General features: G+C 41.7%; 1 protein-coding gene across 5 annotated transcripts in view; it reads left to right on the plus strand.

Moving 5' to 3' along the window:
• The first annotated feature begins 1741 nt into the window (after positions 1–1741).
• flnba (filamin B a) overlaps positions 1742–25765 on the plus strand; it is a 69373-nt gene continuing 45349 nt past the window's right edge. For all 5 annotated transcript variants that reach the window (XM_085274622.1, XM_085274623.1, XM_085274624.1 and 2 more), the window contains exon 1: positions 1742–2204. In XM_085274622.1, coding sequence (XP_085130748.1) covers positions 1913–2204 — 292 coding nt within the window. In that variant the 5' untranslated portion in view covers positions 1742–1912. The remainder of the gene's footprint in view (positions 2205–25765) is intronic.

The raw sequence follows: 25765 nt of genomic DNA on the forward strand, positions 1-25765 counted from the left end.
TCTTGATTTTGTGTTTTGCTACTTGGAGCACCTCAAACCGAGTGCAGTTTACTTCTCTCCCAGGTTTCTCCATATCAAGAGAAGCCTGAGATCTTTCCAGAACAATCTTCATCTAAAAAACACTGCAGGTCAAGTGAGTTTGAGGTGAACTGTCCCTTTAAGGCAGAGTGAGCTGTAGGTGATGTAATGCAGACATGAAATAATGAAGAGAAGCAAAGGTTGCACAGTTAGACAACACAGGTCTGGACTTGCATATGAGTGTGTGTGTTTGATATAAGCTGAATGTCGTCACACAACAAACACGCATCAATCATCTATCCGGAGCATGATGTCACCTTTTATGAGATGGTTTCAACATGCAGACAGAATAAAAAGTACTCATATTTCTGTCTGTCTGATTCTGAGTCAGAAGAAAAGAAAAGTAAGACACGATTTGATTCAGGTAAAACTTAAAATACTGGGACATGGGCAGAGGGAGTGTTTCATGACAATAAGCTTCTTATAAAGTGGGGGAGGCCAAACGGTCACTGGACACATGTGGTCACATCTGGTGCTAATAAAGTGGATCATCAATCAGCATCACATGGGATAATCACTGCAGTATTTACAGAGCACAGACAAGGGCGTGTAGATGTGCTGCAAAGCAGAGATAAGTCAAAAAGAAATAAATGTGGAAAAAACAGCTGGGAAATTCTCAGAGTCTAAAGGAGCTTAAACCAACTGAAATCAGTGTTTTTATAAACTTACCCCAAAGTCATAAACTTAGATAAATCTTAGTCTTAGCTTTATGGACACAGACTGTAAATAAAAGATGGACGTAGCAGCAGTGACATCACTTATCTGTTAGTGAAGTCCTGCTATGAAGCCTCTGTCCGAGGGTTTTCATTATAAATAGCTTAGCCTTTTGAAATGAAGACTTGACGAACGAGGATTGGTACTAACTATTAAACCAGTGAACGCTGCATCCTTATTGGCTGATCAGAGTACTCTCCATCCTCCTGTTTCACTCTCATAAAGAATGATATACACAAAGTATTGTGTAGTACTCAGTAATAGTAGCGCCTGAGCTACTATAAAAAAAATGAAGGGCAGTTTCCACATAGTGTTATACACAAAAGGAAATAACCAGTGGAATCGCCCTCTGCTGGACAGAGTTCAGGTGTAAGGCACTTACACTCACTGGAAATAAACTGAAGGAAGTAAGCAGGACCAAACCCTCTGCTCTCCACTCCAAAAAATATTTAATGTGCTGGAAATCTTCTTTGCTACAATTTCTCCACAATGAACAAATAAATGGGAAATGCTTTGAGTGTTATGAAGGTCCATCCTCTCACATGTAACCTTGCCAGACCACAGTAATAAAAAGGTAAGAGGGCTTAAAAATGCTGGAAAAAATAAAGCCTCGAATTTCAACCCACCCAAATGGATGTGTGAGGGCCTGAAACTCAAATGAATGAAGGTTTATGCAAAATAAATAACTAAATTTACAGAATGTGAGGTGAAACTCATTGACACAAGGGTTATTAACTAGAAGAAATATGAAATTATGTTTTTACATGTATTTATATTCAAACCGAATCTATAACTACTCTGTGTGTAGTGTCTGCATCTGTGTCCAAGGTGCGGAAAATAAATAGACTTTAATGGACTTCAATGCCGTTGGGAGGCGGTAAAACGTCGCTGACGGTGACTAGCAACTCAGACAAACGCGAAGAAGAAGAAGAAGCTGCTGATTAATCCGAGCAGCACCTGAACGCAGCGGCATTAGTGCGGAGAAAGTTCAGACCGAGCTGCAGCAGCTCCGAGGAAACAACGCGGCAACACAGCAGGCTTACCGGTTAACTTTCTGTAATTTCTTACCCATCTCCGTGCCAGAAGACTTACACACAGTCAGCGAGGAAACTTATCAAAGATGCCGGCCACAGAGAAGGACCTGGCGGAGGACGCTCCGTGGAAGAAGATCCAGCAGAACACCTTTACCCGCTGGATCAACGAGCACCTGAAGTGCGTCAACAAGCGGATCGTGGATCTGCAGCTGGACCTGGGCGACGGCCTGAGGCTCATCGCCCTGCTGGAGGTCCTCAGTCACAAGAAGATGTACAGAAAGTACCACCCGAGGCCCACCTTCAGGCAGATGAAGCTGGAAAACGTGTCGGTGGCTCTTGAGTTCCTGGAAAAGGAGAACATAAAGCTTGTGTCCATAGGTGAGTACCGGGTCCATTCATTCATCTGGAAGCTTCCTCCTCAGCTGTGCGCCTCAGACAAAACTTTGTAACATAATAAAAGAGTCCGCACACGACAGGGATACTGGAATATCCAATATTTCTTCTCAGAGTAAAGTTTTCATCCAGTTTTCACTCACTATTCCAGGTTTAAAGCCTCATCGCCCCGTCTTCTGTCCTGGAATGCACGGGCTACCATTTAAAATTCAGGCATTTTATATCTTTGGCTTTTCTATGCGAGAACAAACGTCGCACCTGACTGCAAATGCAGATTTTTGATAATTTTGGACACACTCTTCAATTCGGCAGAGATTTTTAACCCAGATAGCACAAATATTCTCTGTAAAATATCAGATTTTTAAGTTTCACGGCGCCGCTATTGCCCGCTTGGTAGCGTTTGGTTAGCAAGGTGAGGCATTGGGGAACTTGAGTCTCTTAAAAGCTGATCAAGTTCACCATTATGCACTCAAAGTAAGCCTGTAGCAAAAGGTAGAAGAAACGTTATTGCTTAAATTATCCGTAATTTAATAAATTCACATTCCCGGTGGCTTCTGTACGTGTAGAGCAGTGTACGACAAGAACTCCTTGCAAAACGTCGTCGATAAATGATCTTTTTAATAATGTCGCGCGTTTATCTGCGATATTAAAGTAATGTTGAATCGATTTAATAAAACCTTTAGAACTAGCGGATGTCCTTCTTTAATTCGGCGTAAACTCATCAAAAATACTTGGACTGCTTTTTAAATTTAGGTTATTTTTACTTATTTTAACGTTTAAATCTGGGTCGTGTGAGAGTCGTAGAAACGTGGGTGTAAACTTGGCCTTGGCATTCACGGTAATTTCTGATTAAGTGAATGGTTTTGTTTTTCTGTCAACAGCAGCGTTAAGTGACAGATTTCTGAATTGAGTTTGGCGTGTTGTGGGTGCAGAGTGTGTTTTTAATGAGCAGTCTCCCACAGAGGTGAGGACACACCTGTGTTAATGAGGCCGACCTCGTGGAGAACTCAAGTCTCCTCAAATATTTCACCCTCGGACTCAAAGAAATCAAAGTCAGAGCTGAATGATGTTCAAGAGCTCTTCCCCCCCCTTCCCAGTTTTTTTTTTTTTTTGATTTGCTTTGCAGTCATTCTGCTTCGTGTTCTTTACAAGCTGCTCTTTGCTGGGTGACTAACCACACCTGAATTTAATTTCCATTGTTTGTAGTTTACGTCCCTTTTGTAAATAGTAGATTTTTGTTCCCTTAAGGTAATGTTTTAGAGGGTTAATCATCACTCATGAAATTGATGAGTCAGTGGGGAGGAAATGGATATAGATAGATATAGAGGAGAAAATAAATTATTTAATTTTTTTGAATTCCCTCTGCTTCCCTTTTAGCTTGTTTTGCACATCTCATCTCAGTGCTTGGCGATTCACTGCAAATCTAAATGCTCTAAATAATTAGATTAATCAGCATAAACTTGATGAAGCAAGAGTACCTGTCCCTGAAAGTTTGGAAAAACAAAAGCTCGTTACTCCCAGGACACCTTTTTGTTCTTGTACCTGAGTTTTCATTTATGAAATGAATGAAAATGAGTTAAACTCATGGTCTCTGGATCCTCTGTGCATATGGATGGTTATTTCTGCTCTCTGAGACATTTTAAGGTGTTTGGTGTCAGGTAGAGAGCTGCTTAATTGGCTCTCTGCTCATGTTTTTTGAGGGTGCTGAGCTGTTTTGCTGTTCATACTGGTGTAAATGGTGGACAAAATAACAGAAGAATCTCTCCAATCTTTCATAGAGGTGTATTTTCTTTATATATTTTTTCCCCATGAGTTTTAGCTCCCTCAGTTTGGCTTTCACACATTCATAACAGAAAACCTACATTTAAAACAAACTGGAGGCATCATGTATGAAAGTTGGACCTTCTCCCAGCTGTTATGGGAATTGTAGTCAAACTGGTCAAAGATTTTTCTTTTTTACTCCTGTGTTTAAAAAAAAAAAAAAAAAAAAAAAAAAAAAAAAAAAATCTCAACATTTAAAATGTGAGATTTTAATCCCAAACAAAATGAAAGAAGAATTTAGTCATCTGCACCAACACTGGTATTTTCAAATTTCCATCCCAGCAGTGCCGAGTAAAGCGGCGGCTGCCGTTTGATTTTCACTAAATGCGTTTGCACTTTGTGCACTGGCTTCACTCCTGTCCTCCGAGGTTGGTGCCCATCCTTGGTCTGTGTCAACGAGCTGATTCACAGCCTGAGTCAGTGTCATCTCTGAGGCAAAATGATCTCATCTCCTCCCTGTGGTTACCTGTTGGCAGGACCAGGTGTGTGTGCTTTGTGATGTGACGAGTAGTCTGGGTTCTTGTTTCCCAGACGGTGAGTTTTGGTCTTTTCATTGGAACTGCGTTCAGTCCAGCACGACATCCTGTTCAAGAATCGTTCAGTTAAACAAAACACAAAACGTGACACCAAGTCGAGTCAGTGCCAGTATTTCATTGTACTTGTACAATGACAGTAGAGGGCTATTCTAGCCTTTTCTATTTTTATAAGTGTCATACTTTAAAGGCTGAAAAGGGCATAACAGACAAAAGTCACTAATATTAAATAATAATAACAAATAATAACAAAAACACAGAAAAATAAGAGTCCTTGACAAACTGACGAAATGTTTATCTGCCGTTTTCACCTGAAGGTCACCTGCCTGTTCAGCTCTTATAAATAGCACCACTAATTACATGAAATGGATTCAGAGCATGAGTTAATAGCTGTACCTCATTTATTTTAATGTTTTGACAGAGTCCTGAACAAGCTGCTGGTTATCTTTTTGTAAGAGGGGGGGGGGGATCACCTTGATCCAGCTAGAGATGAATGCACTCTGTTTTTAATAACAATAGTGAGTCAGGCTTTGGTGATATTTCTGAGATGTAAGAAAGCAGTTTTCGTAATAAAATCAAAGTGCAGTTTGAGTCTAAAATAACTCAATGACCTGCCGCTGCTGAGATTAAACGAGTGGTTAACTTTAGACTAACAGATTGTGTCCAGAACGTCTCTCAGAAGCCTGAATGTGTCGCGTTTCCACAGCTGAGCTGCGTACAGCCTGCTTTCGAGTTCATTTGAGACCAGAGCAGCTTTTATACCTAATCAGACGTCTCCATCTGAACTCTGGTTGAAGAGGGAGGGAGACACCTAAAAAACTAACCACGCCGAGTGAGCTGAGGTCGGAGTGCGTTCAGCTACGTAACGCTGTGGTGGACAGTTGGTTTTTCCACACTTGAAAGGAAATGACTGCCTGACTGGGTGGGACGTGCACACAGTTGGGCAGAGCTGGTCCTGTTTCAGCTTTCAGACATGAAGCAGAAGACTGTGATTACCTCCTTTTATGAAGAAGGCAAATATTCAGTGCCTGCTGACAGTGACTTTATGTAACCTATAGTGTGTTCATTATAACAAACTCTTGTTTAAGTAGTAGTTGATTATTGGTGAGAGAGAGAGCTGAAGGAAGATCAGCTCTCTTCTATCAAAGATCTTGAGTGATGGAACCATCGGCCTGCCTTACGGGTTTAGGTTTGAGGAAGTGTTTTGAATACAAAAGGGTTAGCTGATGGCTAAATTTGGTCGAAAAATTTGTTCCAAAACAGAAGTTGTTGAACTCTGTGTGTTCAGGAATATCTCTGTTGTAACAGAGAAAGGGTTCAAACTGCTGATCTCTCATTCTGACATCCATCTCTTATCCTGATGTGATGTCATGAGTTCATGTGATCATGTTGCTTTAATGGCCCTCGTAAACCTGCAGATACAGAGTAGGACATCAGAGGCCTGCACGATGAAGCAGGATTTGAGGGCTCAGCGAGTGAACTTCAGGTTTAATCCTGAATTTTCAGGTTTAAAAATGTGGTTCATTCATATTGGGGGGGGGGAATTTGTGCTGCAGACTTCACCTGCTCCACCGCACGTTATGTTCAGAATAGGAAGAGAGATCAGCAGGTACGGCTGCCTACTGGGCAGTCACATGGTTTCCTCTTTCAGGTGAACGTGCTCATAACTACATTGATAAACCCTGAGCTGGCTTATCGGTTATTCCAATTAACCTGATCGATGTTGGAATAAGTGAAGCCAGATAAGGAGAAGGGAATGATGTACTTTCAGCACATCTCTGGGTCAAACCTGTTTTCATTTTTCTTCATGGGGTAAAAGGAGCCTGTTAGCTGTGGAGAGTTCATAATCACCAGGTGGATTTAACATTAGATTAGCTTTTTAAATGAACGCTTAAACGGCACGTTGACTCTGGTTTTGTGGAAGTGAAGCATGTCCAGATCTCAGACAGGCCATTTGGAGCTGATCCAAAACCACCTTCTTGCACGTCTGGTTGTTCATTTATGCGCAGCGCTCCAGCTGCTTTCACTTTTTATTGTTCAGCTGCAGTCTGAAGGGCGTGCCATCTGTGGCACAGGTAGTACTGGCTCGTTTTAAAAGTCGTGTTTCGCAACACATGTAACATCTCACAAATGTTTGCATGTCAGTGCAATACTCGGTAGTCTGAGTTCACTGTGACGCATTTTACAGAAAGTCCACACGACATCAGTGTGAAAATGTGCTCAGGTCCCACCTGGACGTCTAAGAGGCTCCGGTGTGTTTTCACAGGTGCCGACAGCTTGTCAGATACCTCACCACCATGACAGGTGGAGCATATGAGCCAAGTAGGAAGGGGTGAGGGAGGGCAGGCGTGTGGAAGCTCGGTTAGGCCATGTCCACACTCATACGCTTTCGTTTGAAAATTCATCTTTTTCTCTCAGATTTGGCCTTCCGTCCACACTGAGACGGCGTTTTTGGTCAAGGAAAACTGAGCTTTTTGAAAACGCTCTCCAAAGCAGATACATTTGAAAACATTGTTTTCACGTCAGTGTGGACCACGAACCTGGAGCCTTTTCGAAAACGATGACGTATTTTAGTCATGTGTTGCAGTCGTGACCAATAAAACTAAGATTACGCAGAGCGTTTTTAGACAAACGCCATTTTCAAATTTATCCGGATTAGTGTAGACATAGCCTTAAACTCATCACCCTCTCACCTGCACACTTTCACTCCATTTACGTGTTTGCGTTAAGGGTCTGCACCTGAGACCACGCCACAAAAGTGCAGCGCATGTTTTGCGTCTCGTGTGGAGGAAACTCTTAAATAAAACAAAAATGGAGCACAAAGTTTCACTAAACCGATCTGTTAAGATTAAAAATGTCTTATTGAAAGATTAGGGAAGAGTTTACTGGTCCTAAACTATAAATGTCATAAAGGAAAGCTGAAAAGTCACCACAAAGTGACTTGTCACCCATCATTAAGGCAACCTCCCCTTTAGCCTTAATGATGGGTTTTCACAGTTCAGTATATATCAGTAGTTTTTTGTGTTTTTCAAAGGGAAGCTACACTGCAGCAATGACTCTTTTAACTTCTGATGCACAGACAGTTATTTTGTTACATGAGCAGGCTGAAATATGCCAGAAACCACTGGGTTTTTGAAAAGGTTGCTCCCACTCTGCTTTCAAAGGGTTAAAACTCAGTCGGTGAGCAGCTGGTTAGGGTTTGGTTGAAGGAGAAACTACAGATTCAGTGCAAGCTTCAGGGACAAGCTAATTTCCCACCACAAAAAATAAGTGGTGAGCTGAATAAAACTGAATTTCCTCCAATGGCGATGTGACTTACTGCATACTGGAAGCTCGTTTCCGTCACAGAGGCGAGGCCATCTCAAAGCTCGTAGCTCATATCACGACCCAGCCCCATAGTTAGGAAACCCTTCAGCAACCAGAAGTGACTCCACACGGAGTTGCTCATCAGACTGGGAGGGTGGAGAAGACAGACTGGCATGTGGCCAAAGTGATGTAACTCCACATCCTTTTCAGCTCTGTTAATGTATTGCTGTGGTGTGGGGACCCCTGAAGAAGGCCCCTGGCTTTTGTCTCTAATGCACACTGAATATTTTCAGTGCGTGCGACCTCTTCAGAGCTTGAATGCACTTTGTTTAATTTTAAGTTTTGGTTCAGGGACAGCTGCCGCTGTGCTTTCAGGCTCTCTTCTGCCTCTCCTCGAGCTCCAGGCAGATCAATAGTTCCTCAGTCGACTGCTTTCAGTGACTGCCGGGGTTCAGGGCATCTGTGTCATGTTTAAACACCAAATGTCACAGTGGTAGCAATAAAGCACATCGATTACACCACAGCTGCTCGGTTTTGTATGCTTAGATTCTCACCGCAATCTTAAATTTTCTGTCTTTTATTTAATTTGCCAAAGAAATTTCCTTTATCATAAAATCAGAATTGGAGTGACTTGAATCTTATTTACGACCTTGGTAAACACTTTCCTGATTAGTTTATTGTCTGAATAGCTGGTTTCAAGTCTCACTGACAGCATGGTGATGTTGATTCAATAAATATTGCCTCCTCATTAGTGCTCGAAGAGGATAAAGCAGGGTATGATTTTTAGAACAGGCCTATCAGTTTTCAAGCAGTGTCACAGAGAAGGTGTTTGTAAGCAGGAGGATGGAGTCACACAAGTTACCTGGACTTTGAACTGAGAGATCACGAGCTTAGCCGTCTAGACGTTAAAGTCATTTGATTGTGGCGTAGTTTGTTTTTTCTTAACCTCTGGCGATTGGAAACTCGTACACTGGCGTCAGCTTGAAGATGTAGTTATTTCCTACAGAGCTAATGTCACACCAACAATGCTAAATTTGGGTTGGCTGACCAAAAAAGACGAAGGGAAAAAAAGCACTACTTTGTACAGCAGCGGGTTTCCTCCTCAGCTGGCAGCAGAGCAGCAAACACAGGAACACCCACCGGTTTCCTGGCGTATTTTGTCTTTGTGCCTCTGCCCCCATCCTCTGCATCTCAGCTTCCACTTAATTCAGCTATGCATCGTGGCCTTTAGATATGCCGGACAATCAAAGTGAAATCACCCATATTTAACTCCTAATAGTTTACGGAATAACTATTAAGCTTCGTTAGGCAGTGCAACCGCAGTGAAACCCTACAATCCTACCAGATCCGGGCTTAAAAGCAGAGGCAATGGAGCTTTCAGTGGTAGCTCCTAATCTTAGGAGCAACTCACCTTTTCACATATAAGCTGCCCAGGCCCTCAACACTCTTAAAAACTTATGTGGATAATAAAAGCCAGTATATGCTGCTCAGTAAGTCCCAAAAACAAGCAAGAACAGTCTCTTATTTATTTGGTTTGTTTGGTTTTTAAGTGTATATTGTGTTTAGTGGTTATTTTATAGTGTACATTCTCTTAGACATTTGGTCAACTGAGGTTGTTTAAAATGTGCTTTAAAAATAAACTTTGACTGGACTTGAAAGTTGAACTTCTGTGTATGTGTGAATGAATACATTTAATGCAGCCGGCTAAATGTCTGGTCCAGATGACTAATTTGTTTCTGCAGCATGGTTCAGGTGAAAACTGTTCATGAAGCTGGAGCTTGCGAAGTTGCCGTGTTGTAACGCCTTTTTCTGCAGGTTCCCGAATCTCTGCAGAGGCCGTGTTTATCCTCTGACAGGAGTTTGATTTAAGAAGCAAATCTTTACCGCCTTAGAGAGAAATCTATCCCTGAATGAACCTTGTGTGTATGTTTGGAGCTGGAATCATCATTCTGAGATTGCGACACCTTATATGCACACTTTCTTTGCCTACCTCTTTTTGGACATTGGCCAGTGAGTTGAGAGGTGTGAAGGCGTTGGCCCATCCACTTGTGCAGACCGGTGTGCTGCATCATGATTGGGAAAGCTGATGGATTTATGGAGTAGCTGTGACGTGATCAGTTTAAGTTGGAGAAAAACATCTGGATTATCTTGCTCATCTGTTAATCCTATGTTGGCTAAAACAGTTTGAGTCACTGGGGCTTCTTAGCTGGTCTTTGCCTTATACACATTGTGACACAGTAAATGGTAAATGGCCTGTATTTGTATAGCGCTTTTATTAGTCCCCCGTGTGTGCAGACAGCGCATGCTCATTAAAACATGCTTGTTTGTACAAGTAGTTCTTCTCTGCTTCAAACTGCTATAAAGATGGGCCATGTCTGACCATGAGGGGCATCCAAACAGTAGAAAGATGGCCGAAAGGCAATAGTTTCAGGCAGTTGAACCCAGGGGATGTGTTGTGGCCCTGAATGAAACAAATGGCATTAGTGTGAACTGGGAATCATGCAAAGCTTATAGACTAACAATATGGAGTTGGAAAAAATCACGATGGGTGTAATGGAGGTGTTGCGTTGTTATTAGCAGTTTGTGTACATCTAGTTTATCAGGTTTCTGCTGAGGCTGAAATGAGGAATAACTGCATGGAAAAACAAATTTAGGATTTGGAAACACTGGATGGAAATCTGTGCAAAACCAGCGTGAATGCATGACAGAAGTGCTAAACGCCACCAATTAAACAAACCACCTGGGACAAATTGTAAGGCGAGCAGAGGTAAGTATTTAGCCTTGAGCCAAATACTTTTTTTTTAATCTTTTTTTTTTATTTTTATTTTTTATACATGTCCAACATTAAAGCTGCATAAATGACTTGCAGTGCATATAATTACCTTGAGTGGCTTTCCTGCTACTGGTGTGACTCAAGTGTGAAAACTAAACACACATCTGAACAAAAGAACAACTGTTTGGATAAATTCACACGCTCTGCATAACATTTTATGTTTAAAGTAAAATGCAGACGAGACGGGTACCTCGATGGTTGCATGCTGTGAAAGATAAATAGCTACATTGCTACCAGGATAACCTTGCACCAGAGCACATAAGATAGTGGTGCTTCTTTCTCTAGGTGTAGCTTTAAATATTCACAGCCTTGCCTTCAGAGTGACAGTTCTGTCACTTGAGCAAAATTTAAGTTCTAAATAACGTTTTGCTTTTATGGAAGCCTGAAATGTCTCTGCTTCCTGTTTCTAGTGCAGCTTTTGTGTAATTGCACAAAATCATATAATGGAAGCTTGTGTTTTGGAATGGAGAAGTAGCTGTAGTCTGTTTTATGTCCCTGTCTGATCATTACTAACACTCTACAAGCTAGCATTGCTTGCATGCTCTTCTTAGCCTGTGCTTGCCCCGATTAGTGTTTCTTCATTTATTGTGTCAGGAATATGACGTCACCTGTGCTGGTAAATTTAGTTGAATAATCCTGCCTTCAACTGGTTTCTGTCCCCGTTTGCAGTGCTGTTCTACATCTGCCTCAGTGTGAGAGGAACCAGGTGAGAACAGGCCTGACGGGATCTGTAGCTTTCAGGTGTGACCTTAATCAGGCGGCGTGACCTCTTCTACATGCAGAGTTAACCTGTGGTGCCTCCAGGCCCTGTTTTTCCAAGAACAACCCCAGCTTTCAGTGGGAGAATTTTTCCACTTCTGTTTGCATTTTCAGAATGTCAAACTTTCCTGGTTGTTCAATCGGCAGCAGACAATCAGTCCTGCTTTTTGTTTTGGGGTTTTTTGTGTTCTTTCGAGTCTTTGTTTCTCATGTCTCACAACAGATGTGAGATGGTGTGAAATCTTTATACTTTGATCTACTGTTAATCAAAATGCCCCACACTCACAGTGAAGGGGCTGAAACGGTTTATTAAAACAAAGAACTAATTGTTTCCTCCTCTTGTCCTGCTCGATGCCACGCCTAATTGACAGTATACCTCAAAGATTAAAACTGTTCTGCAAAAGATGCACTGCTGTGTCCTCTGTTGGCTCCTGTCATCCAGCTACATTTTAGGAAATTATTGTACTCGAGCATGGCGTACTGAGGTTGACTGTTAGGTCATGGGCGGGATGGAGACACAAATGAGGGGGAAAAATGAAAAAATCCTGCTTTTATCCTTTGCTTCACCTAGCGTGACCCCCTGAATGTGACTGATCAGACATGGAACTCAATAGAGTTCAGTAAACTCATAGAAGACCTCAACACACTTGTTGTATGACGTTTAGTGAATTCAGAGCTGCCACACTTGTATAAAAAGAATCGCCTGTATTGAAAGTGTTAGTCTTTCTGGACCTTGACACAAAGTTGGATCTGCAAGATTAGATTTCTTCTTGTCCTGCTGTTTTTACTGCTACCTGCGTGGAAGGACGACTGACTGGAATGCCTTAGGACTCTGGGAACTGTCACAGGAAAATGTTGACTAATGTTTTGAAAGTTGGGGAAAAAACTCACCTAATGCCACCTGGAATAGCTAGCTTTTTACACCGAAACTGAGTCCTTCTGACCCAAATATACAATATTGTATATGTGTAGTCTGTACCCTTCAGTATCTTAGACAAATGTTCACTTTTTCTTTTGAGTGCGCAGCAATTACGTTTACATCCAGTCAGGCTTCTGCTTTTCTAAAAATGTTCCAATGAAAGAATTTAAAACTTGACACTTCCTGGAAAAACGGGAGTCGAGACTTATTGATTCTGAGTCTTGACTTTGTACTAAATGGATTTGACACTCCTGTAACATGACTAATCATTGACAGATAAATCCATAATGAAGATGTGCATCGTCTTCATATCTGCTGACGAGCGTCGGGCCGCTCTCGGCGCATTTAGTGCTGCCTCCCTCGGTGAGATATTAGCTAATCTGCTGGCTGGCTGCTCCTCTCTGGGAGCAGAAACCTCACCGTGCACGCACTCTCACACTCTTGAGTTCACCCTTTCTCTTTTGGCCATTTGTTGCCATGGTGATGTGTATCAACAACAGTCCACGTCCAGCTCGCCTCATTGAACTCTGACAGCTGATAGATGTTTGGTTTCTGTCTGCCAGGTCTCGGTTTAAAGTTCAGGCTTTGACACAGATTTCTGGATGTGTTTCTGACGTGTTTTCTGTTTTCATTTTTGTGTGTTAGTTTACCACTCTAAACTTTTTATCAGAGCTCAAAACACAGATAAGAGAAACTGCTGTCAGTCGAAGAGTCACTGAAGCACAAACTCTGAAACTGTTCATGCACGTCATGTTACTTGCGGTTTTTATAATCTTCCGCCGGCCTGGACCTGATCATAATCTTGATGCCAGCAAAACTGGCGAGTACATTAATGGGAGAAACGCAGCTGTGTGAGAAGATCATCTCGACAAACTCAGCTGTACGTCTAAAGGACAAAGGCCACTCTTTCGTGGATGCCAGAATTCACACTTTGGACTGAGGAGACGGTTGGTTTGAAAGACGAGCGAAACGGGCCGTCTCTGTCCCCTGAATAACACAAACTCACAGCCACCTACAAATGCAGACTTGAGATCCCTTCTCAAGCATCTCAACCCCAACTCGCAACTTGTGTCAGGTGACCTCAATAGTTTATGTGATTTGGTGGGATATCTACTCGTTTAACCCGAAACCTCTGGTGGTAATGACGCCCACCTTTTTCCACGCTGTCTGATGTGATAACACAGATGATCAGTAATGGGTCAATGACCTTCTGTAGGGTTCATACCTTAGGGTAAATACATGGGACTCGCCACCTTTTTTGGTTTTAGAACTTAAGTGACTGGACTTAAGTATTTTCCTTTTAAGCTCGTAAGATCACCATGACCTGAATAACTGAGAATCAGCCACACCTTATGCTTAATGCAAAGGGTGGACATGACCACTGTGGTGTCGGCATTGGAGTTTTGGCTGCTGTAAAATTTTTATTTATTTTTAAAGTCAGAAGTGACCATACCTGTACAAGAGGGTCAAGTTATCAGCTAACACTAGCAACTACTACTGACAGGTTCACTAAGATGGCATGTACTGATGCCACTGGCCGATATTTCTGCTGCTTATTAGCTTTGCCATCTAAATGTTGAAAGATGGCATGAGGCACTGAGACTTTATAGAAAGTCTCTGACCGAGATTTCTTAGTTTTCCTGGAATAATGGGGAAAACATGACTGCAAAAAACCAAACCGAAACAGTGCAGCAGCATTGGTACCCAACCATCCTGACTCTGATTAGTTCACAGTAATTCAAACTGTAATATCCTCATTTATGTTCGGTTTCAGCCACAGACTCTCTCTGTGATTTTTGGCTCACTGACAGACTTTCTTAAGGTTAGTTATTCAGTGGCTCCAGAATGAACACTTTCATAGAAACCAGAAATGGCTGAAACTGAATTGGTGACATTGTTGTTGAGTCTCATCACTGTGAAGAACAGTCGGTATCGAGGCAAAGATGGAGGTGTGGGGGCTGAACGCGCACACACACAGAGGAGTGATTGATAACACTGGCAGAAAGGCCTCAAGGTCGGGCCAGTGAGACGCATTCTTCCTACTTGTCATGGCAACCTCAGTAAACAGAGCTGCTGATTGGCCGAAGTAACCTGAGGGTGGCGGATGAGTATGGGTGTTAATAAACAGGAAGTGTCACGTAACTTGGAGCATTAGGAGCATGCCTCATGATGTGTTCAGGTACCATGAGAAAGGTCAGAGATTGTTCTGTGAGGAAATGCAGGTGACGTTGCAGCACACGGGAATCACAACCTTACAGAACATTTAGTCACTCTTTTTGTAGCATCCAATTAAAGAAGTATAAAAAATTTATCTGAATAAATGTGCACCTCTTCTTGTCATTTCTGATCATTTAATGAACTGCATGTGATACTTGTATAAATCAGAAAACTGGTGTAAAATTATTACAGTATTTGATGGGAGCAGAAGACTTTCTTCAGGGTGTTCAGGAAAGAACTCTTGTGAGATGTGATGGTAGAAGTTCTGTGACAGAAACCAGGTAATGCTTTTTACTTTGTCTTTGGCTGATCCTCTCCTTCAGCGTTATCCCCATATACACTTGGGGACCACTTTCAGTATTGAATGTTTTGGATTAGATGCGTTCAATCTGTTGTGGATGAAATGGAGACCTGCCAGTTTTCTCTAAATGCATTCATATACAGTATCGAGCTATCCTACTGTCATTCAAATGTAAGTGGGTGGATATCAGTTTGAGTTCTTGATGTGCTCTGAGGGACAAAGACCTTGCATCAGGCCCGTTGTCTCGGATACCCAATCACTCAATGGGTGATCCAAACATCTGTTCAGTGCATCCTTGCCTGAAGGATCTAGTGATGAGCTGGTCTACCTTTTGAGCCACAGCTGCCCATCGATCTTTGGTGTTCATTACATTTAATAATAAATAAATAAATAAATATTAAAAAAAGTTACAAATGATAAATTAAACCCAACTTTTCAGTTATTAGACTATATCAGCCTAATGACTAAAGGTCTGTGCTGGTTTTAAGTTTCCACATCAGTCGTGTAAGCTGCTGATTGGATGAGGATTGCTTTCAAACATCTTCTTAGGTGACCTCACAGAAACTTGGTTTGGGCTGACTAACCAGCGTCAGTCTCCAGAACCAAGTTTCTAAAATTAAATGTTCTTTTTAAGAGAATCAGTTTCACACTCGTACTAAATTTAACAGCAGTGGATTTTTAGTTGAGCACAGCACTTAAAACATAATAATTAAGTGCAGAGTTCATGATTTGTTTTCATTTCCTTTGGAAACTGGAGCTTTTAGGATTCTCGGAGGGTTCCTGTGTCTGAGTCATTGGACGGAGGAGTGTTTAAGTTGGCCGTGTTTGCGCTCACTGAAACCTCATCGCTCCACTCTTACCGAAACCTGTTTGCTCCTTCATCTGTTTCACTTCCTTGGTTTCCATCCTCCAGGAGGAGAACAAGCCATCATGGCGGTGTCATATTTATGGCTCCGGCCTTCGCTCCTCTTCGCTGCAGATGTTGCTACTGTGGCTTGACTGAACTGTGTCAGCATGTAGAGGAGCAGAAACATGGGCCGTCCAGATGAGGTTGTTTTCAAGTCCGCAGTCTCATCCTCAGCTCCCTGTTTACAGCCTCTGTAGAGTTGTGTGTCATCACTGAGAATAACTGCAACCAGATCAGTAATTGCAACCAGATCACAGCATGTGTCACATACAATAAGTCCAAAACTAGAAGCATAACTAGATAAATCTGGATAACATCTGCAGTGTTTTATTCTTTGGTTCTTCAACCTTGAAGGATGGCATTAGAGAAATTAAGGAAGCATGACCCAAGGTGTTGGAACAAAGCACTTTTTTTTTTTTTTTTTCTCTTTTTGTAGGGAAAGACAAAACTGCTTTCATGTTTTCGCTGTCAGAGCAAGCTCGCGCTAACACACTATAAAAACCACCAGTGCGAAAAACACCAGCACATTCCCCAAGTTCTCCTCGTCATTCGGTGGGTTTAATTATACATTTCTTCCTCAGAGCCTGTGAACTGAGGTTATTGTGGAGACCGGGTAACTCTGGACCATGTAAACTCTTTGCAGTGTTATTGGTCTAGTCTAAAATTGTGAGGTTATGGTATAAGTGGCAAACTGGAAGAAGTAACTTTCTGTGAAACGCTCAAAGATTCTCAGAGTAAGAGCTTTATTTTTTCTATTCCTGACTTAACTGGAGGAGCTCTTCACGATTTTGCTCAAATCCTTGTGTTGGGAAAGTGGCACAACTTTGGGAAACTGTCATGATTTTATTGCATTACAGCATTTGTCTGATACTAAAATTACTGGGAAAAGTCGTTCGGCTTTAGGCCAGCTGAAACTGTTGATCCAAAGGGGTCCAGCTTCAACTCCACCTTACGCATCTCCTCGCTGAGAAGCAATAATGTCTAAGTATAGACGGTCGGTTTACTCACTGGTGTAATCCTGGTTTGTCTGAAGAGGTAAAGGTAGTTTTTGTTAAGTCTAGAAGGTTTAAATCATTGTGAATTATCTAAAGCTGTTAAAGAAATTTGAAGAAGTTAAAAACTGCTCTTTATATCAGAATGAATCAACCAGGCGAGTCATAAGAACATTTCTGTAATGAGGATTTCCCCCAGTACGTAGTTCTCTGCCCCCCCTTTTTTTTTTTTAATTTTTAAAACTGCTCAATGTCCATCTATTCATTTATTAGTATTGTTTTATTTATTTTTGTTACTATTGGCATGGGTTCACCAGAGTCCCGGGAGTTTGTACAGCTGCCTGTATGAAGCAATCATGTTATTAAAATTGCTCATTCTTTGGGATACTGACCCAAGAAAAGGCAAAGCCTCTTGTTAAAATGTTGGTAGGGCTAAACAAAAATAACGAAAGTAAAATGTCAGCAGCACACACCCTGACAACAAAACTGTGCTAGTAAAATACTGTCCTGGTGGTGAAAATTTGAGCTAAAAATGTCGTATTAACTCAAAGTATCTAAAGGTCTGACTGGATGCTTCTTGGTCAACTGCACTATAGGAGTTGCACTTAAGGCTCTTGTCTAAAAATGTCAGTGTTCTCACAGGATGTCGTTTTTTTTTTTTTTCCTCCCTGTCTTTGCACAAAGTAGGTTAAATAACAAGTGTAACAATGCAACACACATAAAGTGCTGACATTTCTAAAATCCAGTGTAGCCTCACAACAACACACAAAGCTAAAATGTGCTGTCTGTGTGCCAAATGTCTCATTCAGATGTGACTGAAATCTCCTCAAACTGAGGATTTGAGAGAGGAGGAAAAAAAAAAACTGGCCCCAGGGCGAGTTTCTGCGCCTGAGAACATGTGAGGCAGCGCGCTCTGATTGGACGATCCCCCGGTGCGGTTGTAGCATTTGATGTAGACCTTGAAGATGTTTAATGTATACACATAAATAAAGGGTTTGTGGTGTTTATAGTTTCGTTCCCTCCCACGCTAATGTGTGTGAGACCCCGGGCCTCAGTGTGGCTGCAGAAAAGGTAACACGAGAGCGGCCGGGATATCGACTTACACGCATGCTCGCCCCTTCTCTGCACACAGAAAAGTACCTTTGTTTGTTTCGGCTGTAAATGCAACAAAAAAGTTTTTGCACTGAGAAGCTTTAAAGAAGCACATGTCAGCTGAAATCCACCAAACATTTAGAGGTTTTACTACAGTTTCACCTGTTTTTGATTGGAGTTGTCACAGTTGAGACTTGTTACTTATTTATGCTCCTCTAATTGGGTTCTTTTAATTTTATTTAGCACTGAAGGAAATTTGTCAGCATGGAACAGAATGACAAACACAATCGCTCTAAAATCAGCCGTTTTAAGGATATTTGCTTTTTATTTCCCCCTAATAAGGCTATTGTGGCTCTATGGGTGGTAAGTTCACACACTTCCTCACCTGTCGAGTCCGATTCCAACAAAGACTGGTGCCTTTGTGAGGAAAATAAAATGAAGCCATTGTGGGAAGCACTATAAGCTGCAGTTCCTCTACTGGCCTCTTGGTCTGGCTGCTTTCAGGAATCTTCCAATGGTGACATAAAAGGTGGACGGAGCTTCTGATGATCTGAACGATGGCTGGGTACCCAGACAGAAAACGAACTCCAGGTTTTTGGGACTCCTGTGAGCCTCTGGGGCTGATCACCAACACTTTGTTCACTTATAGTAAAGAAAGATTTATAACAATACCCCAAACTCCCTTTAGCTCTGGTTAAAACCTCTTTGAGAAGGTGCCCAATGTGTTTCTCTGACTGAAACCTCTTGCATGTGCATGTGGAAATCTTTTGGTTTGGTTTGAATAGACATGATTAGAAAAAGGGATTTCAGTTTACAGGAAACTGTGCAGATTGTTTTTCATTTTGGGGTATTGTAGTGATGCGGCTACAGTAGATTAAGTGGCGCTATGTTGGAAAAACAAAAACATGGCACAGTATCCTGAACCCAATAAAGGTTTGATCATCGTGTCCAACTATCCTATCAGCTGACTGTTTGGGTGTTTTCAGATATCTAACGATGAAACTTGTGAACAGGAACAATGGAGACCGATTTAAATTATGTTGCGGTATCATCAGAGGTGAAAAATGGCCCACACTCACACAGACGCTGGACTGTCTCACAGCTGATCATGCATTTATGAAGGGGAGCTATTGTCATGTCGTCTGTCATTGTGAATTGGTGCTGAGCTGTTTTTGATGCAGGAAGTGTGATCTTTTGTCTGGGTGTAGTGGCAGCAGACATGACGCAGAGTTTAGCGCAGCCACTGTGTGCCAAATATTTAGTTAATGATGACTATCAGAATGACAGGAAGACGATACACTGCTGGGTCTGAAAACACAGATGCACATGCAGGCAGACTGAGTTCAGTGCGTGTTTTAGATTTAGTTGTAGGTTTAATTTGAGAGGTGTGTGTGTGTGTGTGTGTGTGTGTGTGTGTGTGTGTGGGGGGGGTTGTGATGGTTTACTGAGGATTGTTCACTGATGATCACTGCGGTGAACCTCCTGCAGCCTGGCTCAGCTGCAAATATCCCAAATGCTTCTCGTCTTACTCACTCCATTTCTTCATCTTTTAATCTTTTGCCCCTCTTCTTCTTCCTCCTGTTTTTCTATATATTAAAATAAATAAATAAATGATCCAGTCACTAAACAAGTCTGGTTTTAGTTATTTTTCCTATCTGAGTTTTAAAGGATTTGGCTGTTTTTAGGCTGCCTTAACTTCAGAAACTGTGAATAAGTTGATCATTTCTGTAGAGTAATGTTGGGCTGGGGTGGATTTTTTTTTAATTTTTTTTATTTTAAGACAAGAAATGGTCTCAAGTTATTTAATACATATGAGGTAATGACAGGTTTGTCCAGTGGACTTTGTGTTGGTGTACTCGGTAGTTTAACTGACTCATTTCTATTACTGACTTTATTTTAATTGATGTTCATCACCAGTTCTGTCACACAAGCTGTAATCCATCGAAGTGGAAAATGAAGCACAGCTGCACAAAAGTGCGTTCTTATATTTGGACTTGTTACATAGTCTGAACCTCCACAACCATCACCTGAGGGTTTTGTCAAACCCTTCAAGGAGCTTTTGAACCTTCAGCTGCTTTCGTCTTTGTGTGCGAGCTTGTGGCTGCATGTCCACTTTAACTCTTTTCCAGTTTTCTCCCCTTTTCCCTTTTTTCTCTTCTCGATCAACCTCTTCTTCCTCACCACATGGCAGGTCTGGTTGTGATGACATCATTGCCTGGGAACCAGCAGGGTGAGGTCATGCAGGGCTAAACGCTGCAGTGTGTTTGTCAGTGTGCGTCTTGTTTATGCATGCAGACGTCATGCCAGATGTTTGTGTGTTAATGACAGGGCAGCTCTGCGCTGGTTAGTGAGCTCTCTTGTGGCTCCTCTGACCTTCAGATTTCTTCTGCTCTTTGTCCATATCATACTTGTTGTTTGCTGTGTTGCACATCATGCTTGCGGTGTCCCACAAAGCTCAGTTTTAGGCCTGTTATTGTTTGTGGTGCACAAGCTCTTGCATTTCTGCTGCTTGGTAAACTGCCTGCAGACGCTGGACGCTATCCAGTTTTCATCATTTGGTTCATTCACTCGGAATCCCTGTGAACGACTCTCTAGAACATGGGAGCAAACTTAGTCTTTGATCTGTGTCTGTGCAGCTGTTTGTGCCCAACCAAAACCAGATTAAAGACGGAGAGAGAGACAGAATGACACAGACTCTGTATCCTGCTCACCGCTCATTACCCAAATCAAAGACATTAAAAGCCTCTTGCTTTCTTCTCTCTGCCTGTAATCTGGATTTTGTTGCTGGGATCACCCCTTCTGAGCTGCTGGTGCATGATTCATGTGACTCCTATTAGGCGCCACTCTTATTACACCAATGCATCATGCGGTGATGTCATCAATGGGTGCCCCAGTTTGGGAGCGCCGACCTGATGTCTAGCAGTGGAAGTTGAAAACTGATTTCTAGTCATTTTAAAGCTCACTAAACCCCCACTGGAGACCTAAAAACTAATTTTTATAAACATCTGCTAAAGGTTTTACTCATCTCTGCTACTTCGTAGATATGTCTGCGGAGAAAAAGGCTTATTTTAATGCATTTTTTTTTTTTGAAAAAGTGGTTCCAACTATTTTATTTTATTCTGCAAACAACGCTTGATTACAATAAAACAATCAAAATCTTTTATATTTTAAACGTTCATCTGTGGGATCGTCATTGATGTGGCTCCAGGATCGTGACTGCAGCTGACCACCACGATGTGGTGATTGGAGTTTGTTTGGGTTTAACTTTAGCCCCTAAAACGACTTTGTTTCTACAAAAATGAAGACTTTAAGACTATTTTATGTACATTTGCACACATTTTTGCTCAGGAATTATTATTGCAACCCTGATTTCAACCACATCCACCCCCAAACCAAACCCTGTGAATGACGGTCGTTATCGCTGAACGTGTCGTCCGTTTCTCAGCACAGAGGAATGTCATGCATCTTTGTGTCTTTGTTTGCGTGCGTCATGTTTCCTGGCAGTGTGTTGTGTGAATTATGTGTTAATAATTGATCTGACAGCAGCAGAGGCTTCCTGCTGAGTGTGTGTTTATAGTTATTTTAAACTGAAGCTCAGATGTATACTGTGTGTGTGTGTGGCTTTTTGTTCCTCTACCACCATCCATTGGTCCTCAGCAGGGTGGAGGGTGATTTACAGGCTTGGTAGATGGATGGGTGGGGGGTGGGCGATGGAGTTGATGATCTCACCACTCAGGAATCTGTGCAGCAGAGGTCAAACCACACACGCGGTAGCTCCACATCCTGTTTACCACTGCAGGTATCCTTTGTCCAGTTCCACCCAAACTTTTACTTTTGCCACCAAATTTCAAATTTATTTTTCCACCTAAATTTACTTTGTCTTTTTGCTGATGTTGCAACCTGCCATAAAAATGGTTCCTTTTAAAATCTGTGTTAAAACATATTTGTTCACTTCGCTTTCAACATGGGTCCTTGCAGTGTCTGGTTGGCACAGCTCATGCCCCTTGTAATAACCTCAGTCACTCCCTGACAGGCTGGGGCAGGTTTAATTCAACTAATGCTGAAAGATATTTGGAGACTTTCGACTCTTTGGAAATACTGATTTCAACAAGTCTATAGAGGAACCCCAAACACTATATTAACAAATGTATGATTGAGTATTTGGGTAATAAAGTACTCTTAACAATTTCTTCTTGGGTGTTGGCAGACATTTGCCACAATAGCACCCCTCTGTCTTACTGAAGCACAAAGTAAAACCCAACGTAATATTTAACAGCAGGCATGTGGCCTCTAACCACAGCAAGAAAAGTGGAAATGATAAAATTGGTTAACAAGTTTTGTCGTATTGTTTACTGTGGTGAATCTCAAAGCACAAGTTTGAAATGGTTTGAAGCTGGAGTTTATAATTCTGAGGCCAGTGTGTTGGTGAAAAGGAAATTGAACACATCCACTGGTCTTCAGGCTATTTCTCTTGATTTTCTGCCGTTATCTCACCGCATGACATCGTTAAAATCGTTGCTGCTTCCGTGCGTCTTCGTGCATGTTGGCACCAACTGAAGAGATTTTAGACTTCCACCAAAGGAAGAATCAGGACTGTTGTGAGACTGTGGGCTAGTAGCGTTTAATTGACTCAAACTGAAAATTTAGCTCGTCTTGAATGATCAAAAACATCAGAAAACTGCTCAGACATCCTGTAGGTCACCCTGTAAGAGCCCCAGGTTTAAAAGATTTGGTTTAAATTATATTTACAGGAATTTGCCGTTTCAGTGTTCAGTCCTTACGGTGTTGGACATCCAGGTGAATGTTTTAGGCGGGGTGTGGTTGGCTGAGATCAGTGTGATGATCTGCTTTAGGCATAGACTGTTCTCTACTGTTGAGCGGTAAATTATTGGGTAGGAAGCTGAACATGTGTGTCTGCAAGTCATCGTGCAAAGGAACAGCTGTAAGCGGTGCAGCAGCCGTGCCTCTGAGGGCGAGATGCTTAGAAAGAAAGTGAACTGCAGTGACCTCTGCTTATGACAAATTTTATTTATTTTAACAACCGCAGCGCATTTGAGTTATACAAAGCTGGAAGAGCCTGGTATCACAACGTAGGTTTATGGTGACTTTTCATATGAAAGGACTTGTTTTGAGCGGTCAGCTGTCTGACGTGATATGACCCTTAAGTTTGTATTGTAGTGATTTTCTTAAGTGAATTATCAGAAAACAGATGCTCTGCTTCCTTTGTAGACCTAAAACTGATGGTTTTATTGAAACTATCATGTCTCCCTACCTCTTTGAAGCTGTGTGAATATTTCCTAAATTGAAGTCATTAAAAGAAGTTGGCTCAAAATGCTGGGGGTGGAGGTTTAATGTTTAGTTTAAGTACAACATGCAAGAACACTAAGATGTACAAGCTATCCACATTTTAATATCTGTTAGACGGTTAAACTTTTTGATCGGACTGTTGATTGGTTGCCATGGTGCAACGGTCTTTGTTTGACATGGTGTGTCTGATTTTTGTCTAATCGTAGGACATTTCCTCATTTTTCAGCCACCTCTCAGATGTCTGTTGTCTCAGATTTCCAGGACTGTAGCAGTCGTACTTGTTCGTAGTGGAGATGCTCTGTGCTTGTGATCTTTGACATTCCTTAATTCACCACAGCAGATGGGCAAAGGGGAGACTCTATTAAAAGGCTTGGTGAAAATTGAATCAGTGCCCCAGACAAGCTGATCTGTTACACTGGAAGAACTGTTGGGACCATTCTTTGCCCCACTGAAGCCTCCACACAGAGCAGTAAAATACAGTTGAATCTATTACGGAGTCTAATGGGAGAAAAGTGAAATCTCTGGATTTGAACTGTATCGGCGTTTAGGTTTTCCACTCCATCAGTGAACGCAGTGCCCAGTTCTTCCTGTCTATCGAAAGACTTTAATCCTGGACTGTCCATTATTGAAGTTGGGACACAGCTCCTCTTCAGTAAATGAATTGATGTTGCTGAGGCTATCCAAAGCAGCATGATGGAGCTTCTACTCGTATTGAGACATGAGTCGTGTTTCACTAGAAGTCAGACATTTTATTATGCGAAATGTGAGGATGAAAGCTTAAATACCTGCTGCAATCCTAGAAGGGAGACAACTTGGTCATGAGTATAGAGTCATTTAAATAGATCAGAATTTTTGTGGCGACAAAATGTAACCAAATTGACTTGGTAGTAATGGTTTTTGGTTTTTTTTTTTTTTTTCTCCATACCTGCATTTAATTACCTGTTGTACCTGGCACTGAGCTTTATAGGTAGAGGTGGGATAGCTTTGGTCATCACATTACTTTGTTAGGAAACCTGAATCAGTTATGGAGAGATCTCAGGGTTTGATTGTGGCTCTTATGTGTAAACGTTTTGTTTACTTCTCCATCCTGTCTGTAACTTGGGTGTGAGATGAGGATTTTCTGGAGTTCTAGGTCAGCAAGTAGGTTGATTAGTTCAGCTTAAGCGCTCAGGGCTCATTATGCAACTTTCTGTAAGAGTCCAGGTTTGACTCACAGATAAGAAAGGCACTATCCCAGTACTTGCTTCTCCAGTCCTGTCCTTGTTGTGTTATTGTTTTGTCTCCATAGCAGCTGGTCAAATCAGCAGGTATGGGCAGGAAGAGCATCTTGCCGAGAGGCTAAAACATTGTTTATGTGATGCAGATCCGGGCTGTATTAAATGTGAGCCACTTTGTGAATGGAGCTGTGGATGGATGAATCTCAGAATAAAAGAGGTGGCGACTGCAGTGGTCTCTTATCGCTGGGGGCGAAGGAGTTGAGGCAGACCTCTCGTGTCAACCTTTAATGGTTACGGCATGTTAGCTGTGAATACTGATTGCACTCACCTGCTCTACACATGGTGTAAGGGACGGGTACAAGAAGGGAGATGGGTTCAATTTACTATTTAAAATATTGTTTAAGGGGTTTAAAAAAAAAAAAAAAAAGTATTTTAAACTGTAGATAATCACAGAAGTGGATTTGACTGAAGAGAAAATATTTCCCATGACTTAATGCAGTCATGCAGTTTCAGTCTTGATTGTAGATAATGTGACACCAAAGTTGGGACCTGTGCATGGGAGAGAAGGCAGTCGTTCTAGAAGAGTCTCAAATATCAGCAGCTGGCTTGAAAAGAAAAAAAAAAAAAACAGTTTATACGGTCCGTTATATTGAAGAACTATCTGAATGAACTTGCTGGTCACTGGGACATAAACCGCATGCACAGAATTACCGGTCACATCTATTTAAAAAACAAAGTTTTAAGTTTGACTTTGGTCCAAAATAATGCTGCTGTAGATTTAAATTTAGTTTCTTTTGAGTGCAGCTTTTGTTTTCTGTCTTGGCCAGTTTCAAGCCTAAAAATGTCAGCTCTTTTAATAGTTTTTTTTTGTTTTGTTTTAACGGCAGATTCTGTATGTAGGTGTGACGAGGACGAGGTTTGCATCGGGACTTTATGTAGTTCACAAACATTTGTTGTCGAGCAAAACAGAGGATTGGGTTTGGAGTGTGATTGGTACAGATAATAAAAAGGCCAAATGGGCTCTGATATACAGGTTTGTAGGTCGGGTCATGCAGAACTGTTTTGATCCTGCTATAATCTCTTTATCCATTGTATGAAAACCACTGCAAAATGACTCATATTTCTTGGTTTGTGGGCTGGATGGAGTCAAATCATTGCCACAGTTAACAACTTCAGTCATTTCTTGAAATGAAGAACTGGTGAGAAAATTTGGCTTTACCTGCCCAGGTGTGCGTTTCAGTTGGCAAGCTGCTGCTGCTGGAGTATTTATGGCTTTGTTCTTTGGACCAAACCCAGAACGTTACATCAGGGTTTATAATGAGTTTCTCTTGCTGTTTTGAAA

The sequence above is a fragment of the Mchenga conophoros genome, linkage group LG5 (assembly GCF_057382185.1).
Source record: "Mchenga conophoros isolate Kocher_MC1m ecotype Shallow Benthic linkage group LG5, M_conophoros_male_GT1.1, whole genome shotgun sequence".
Lineage (NCBI taxonomy): Eukaryota > Metazoa > Chordata > Actinopteri > Cichliformes > Cichlidae > Mchenga > Mchenga conophoros.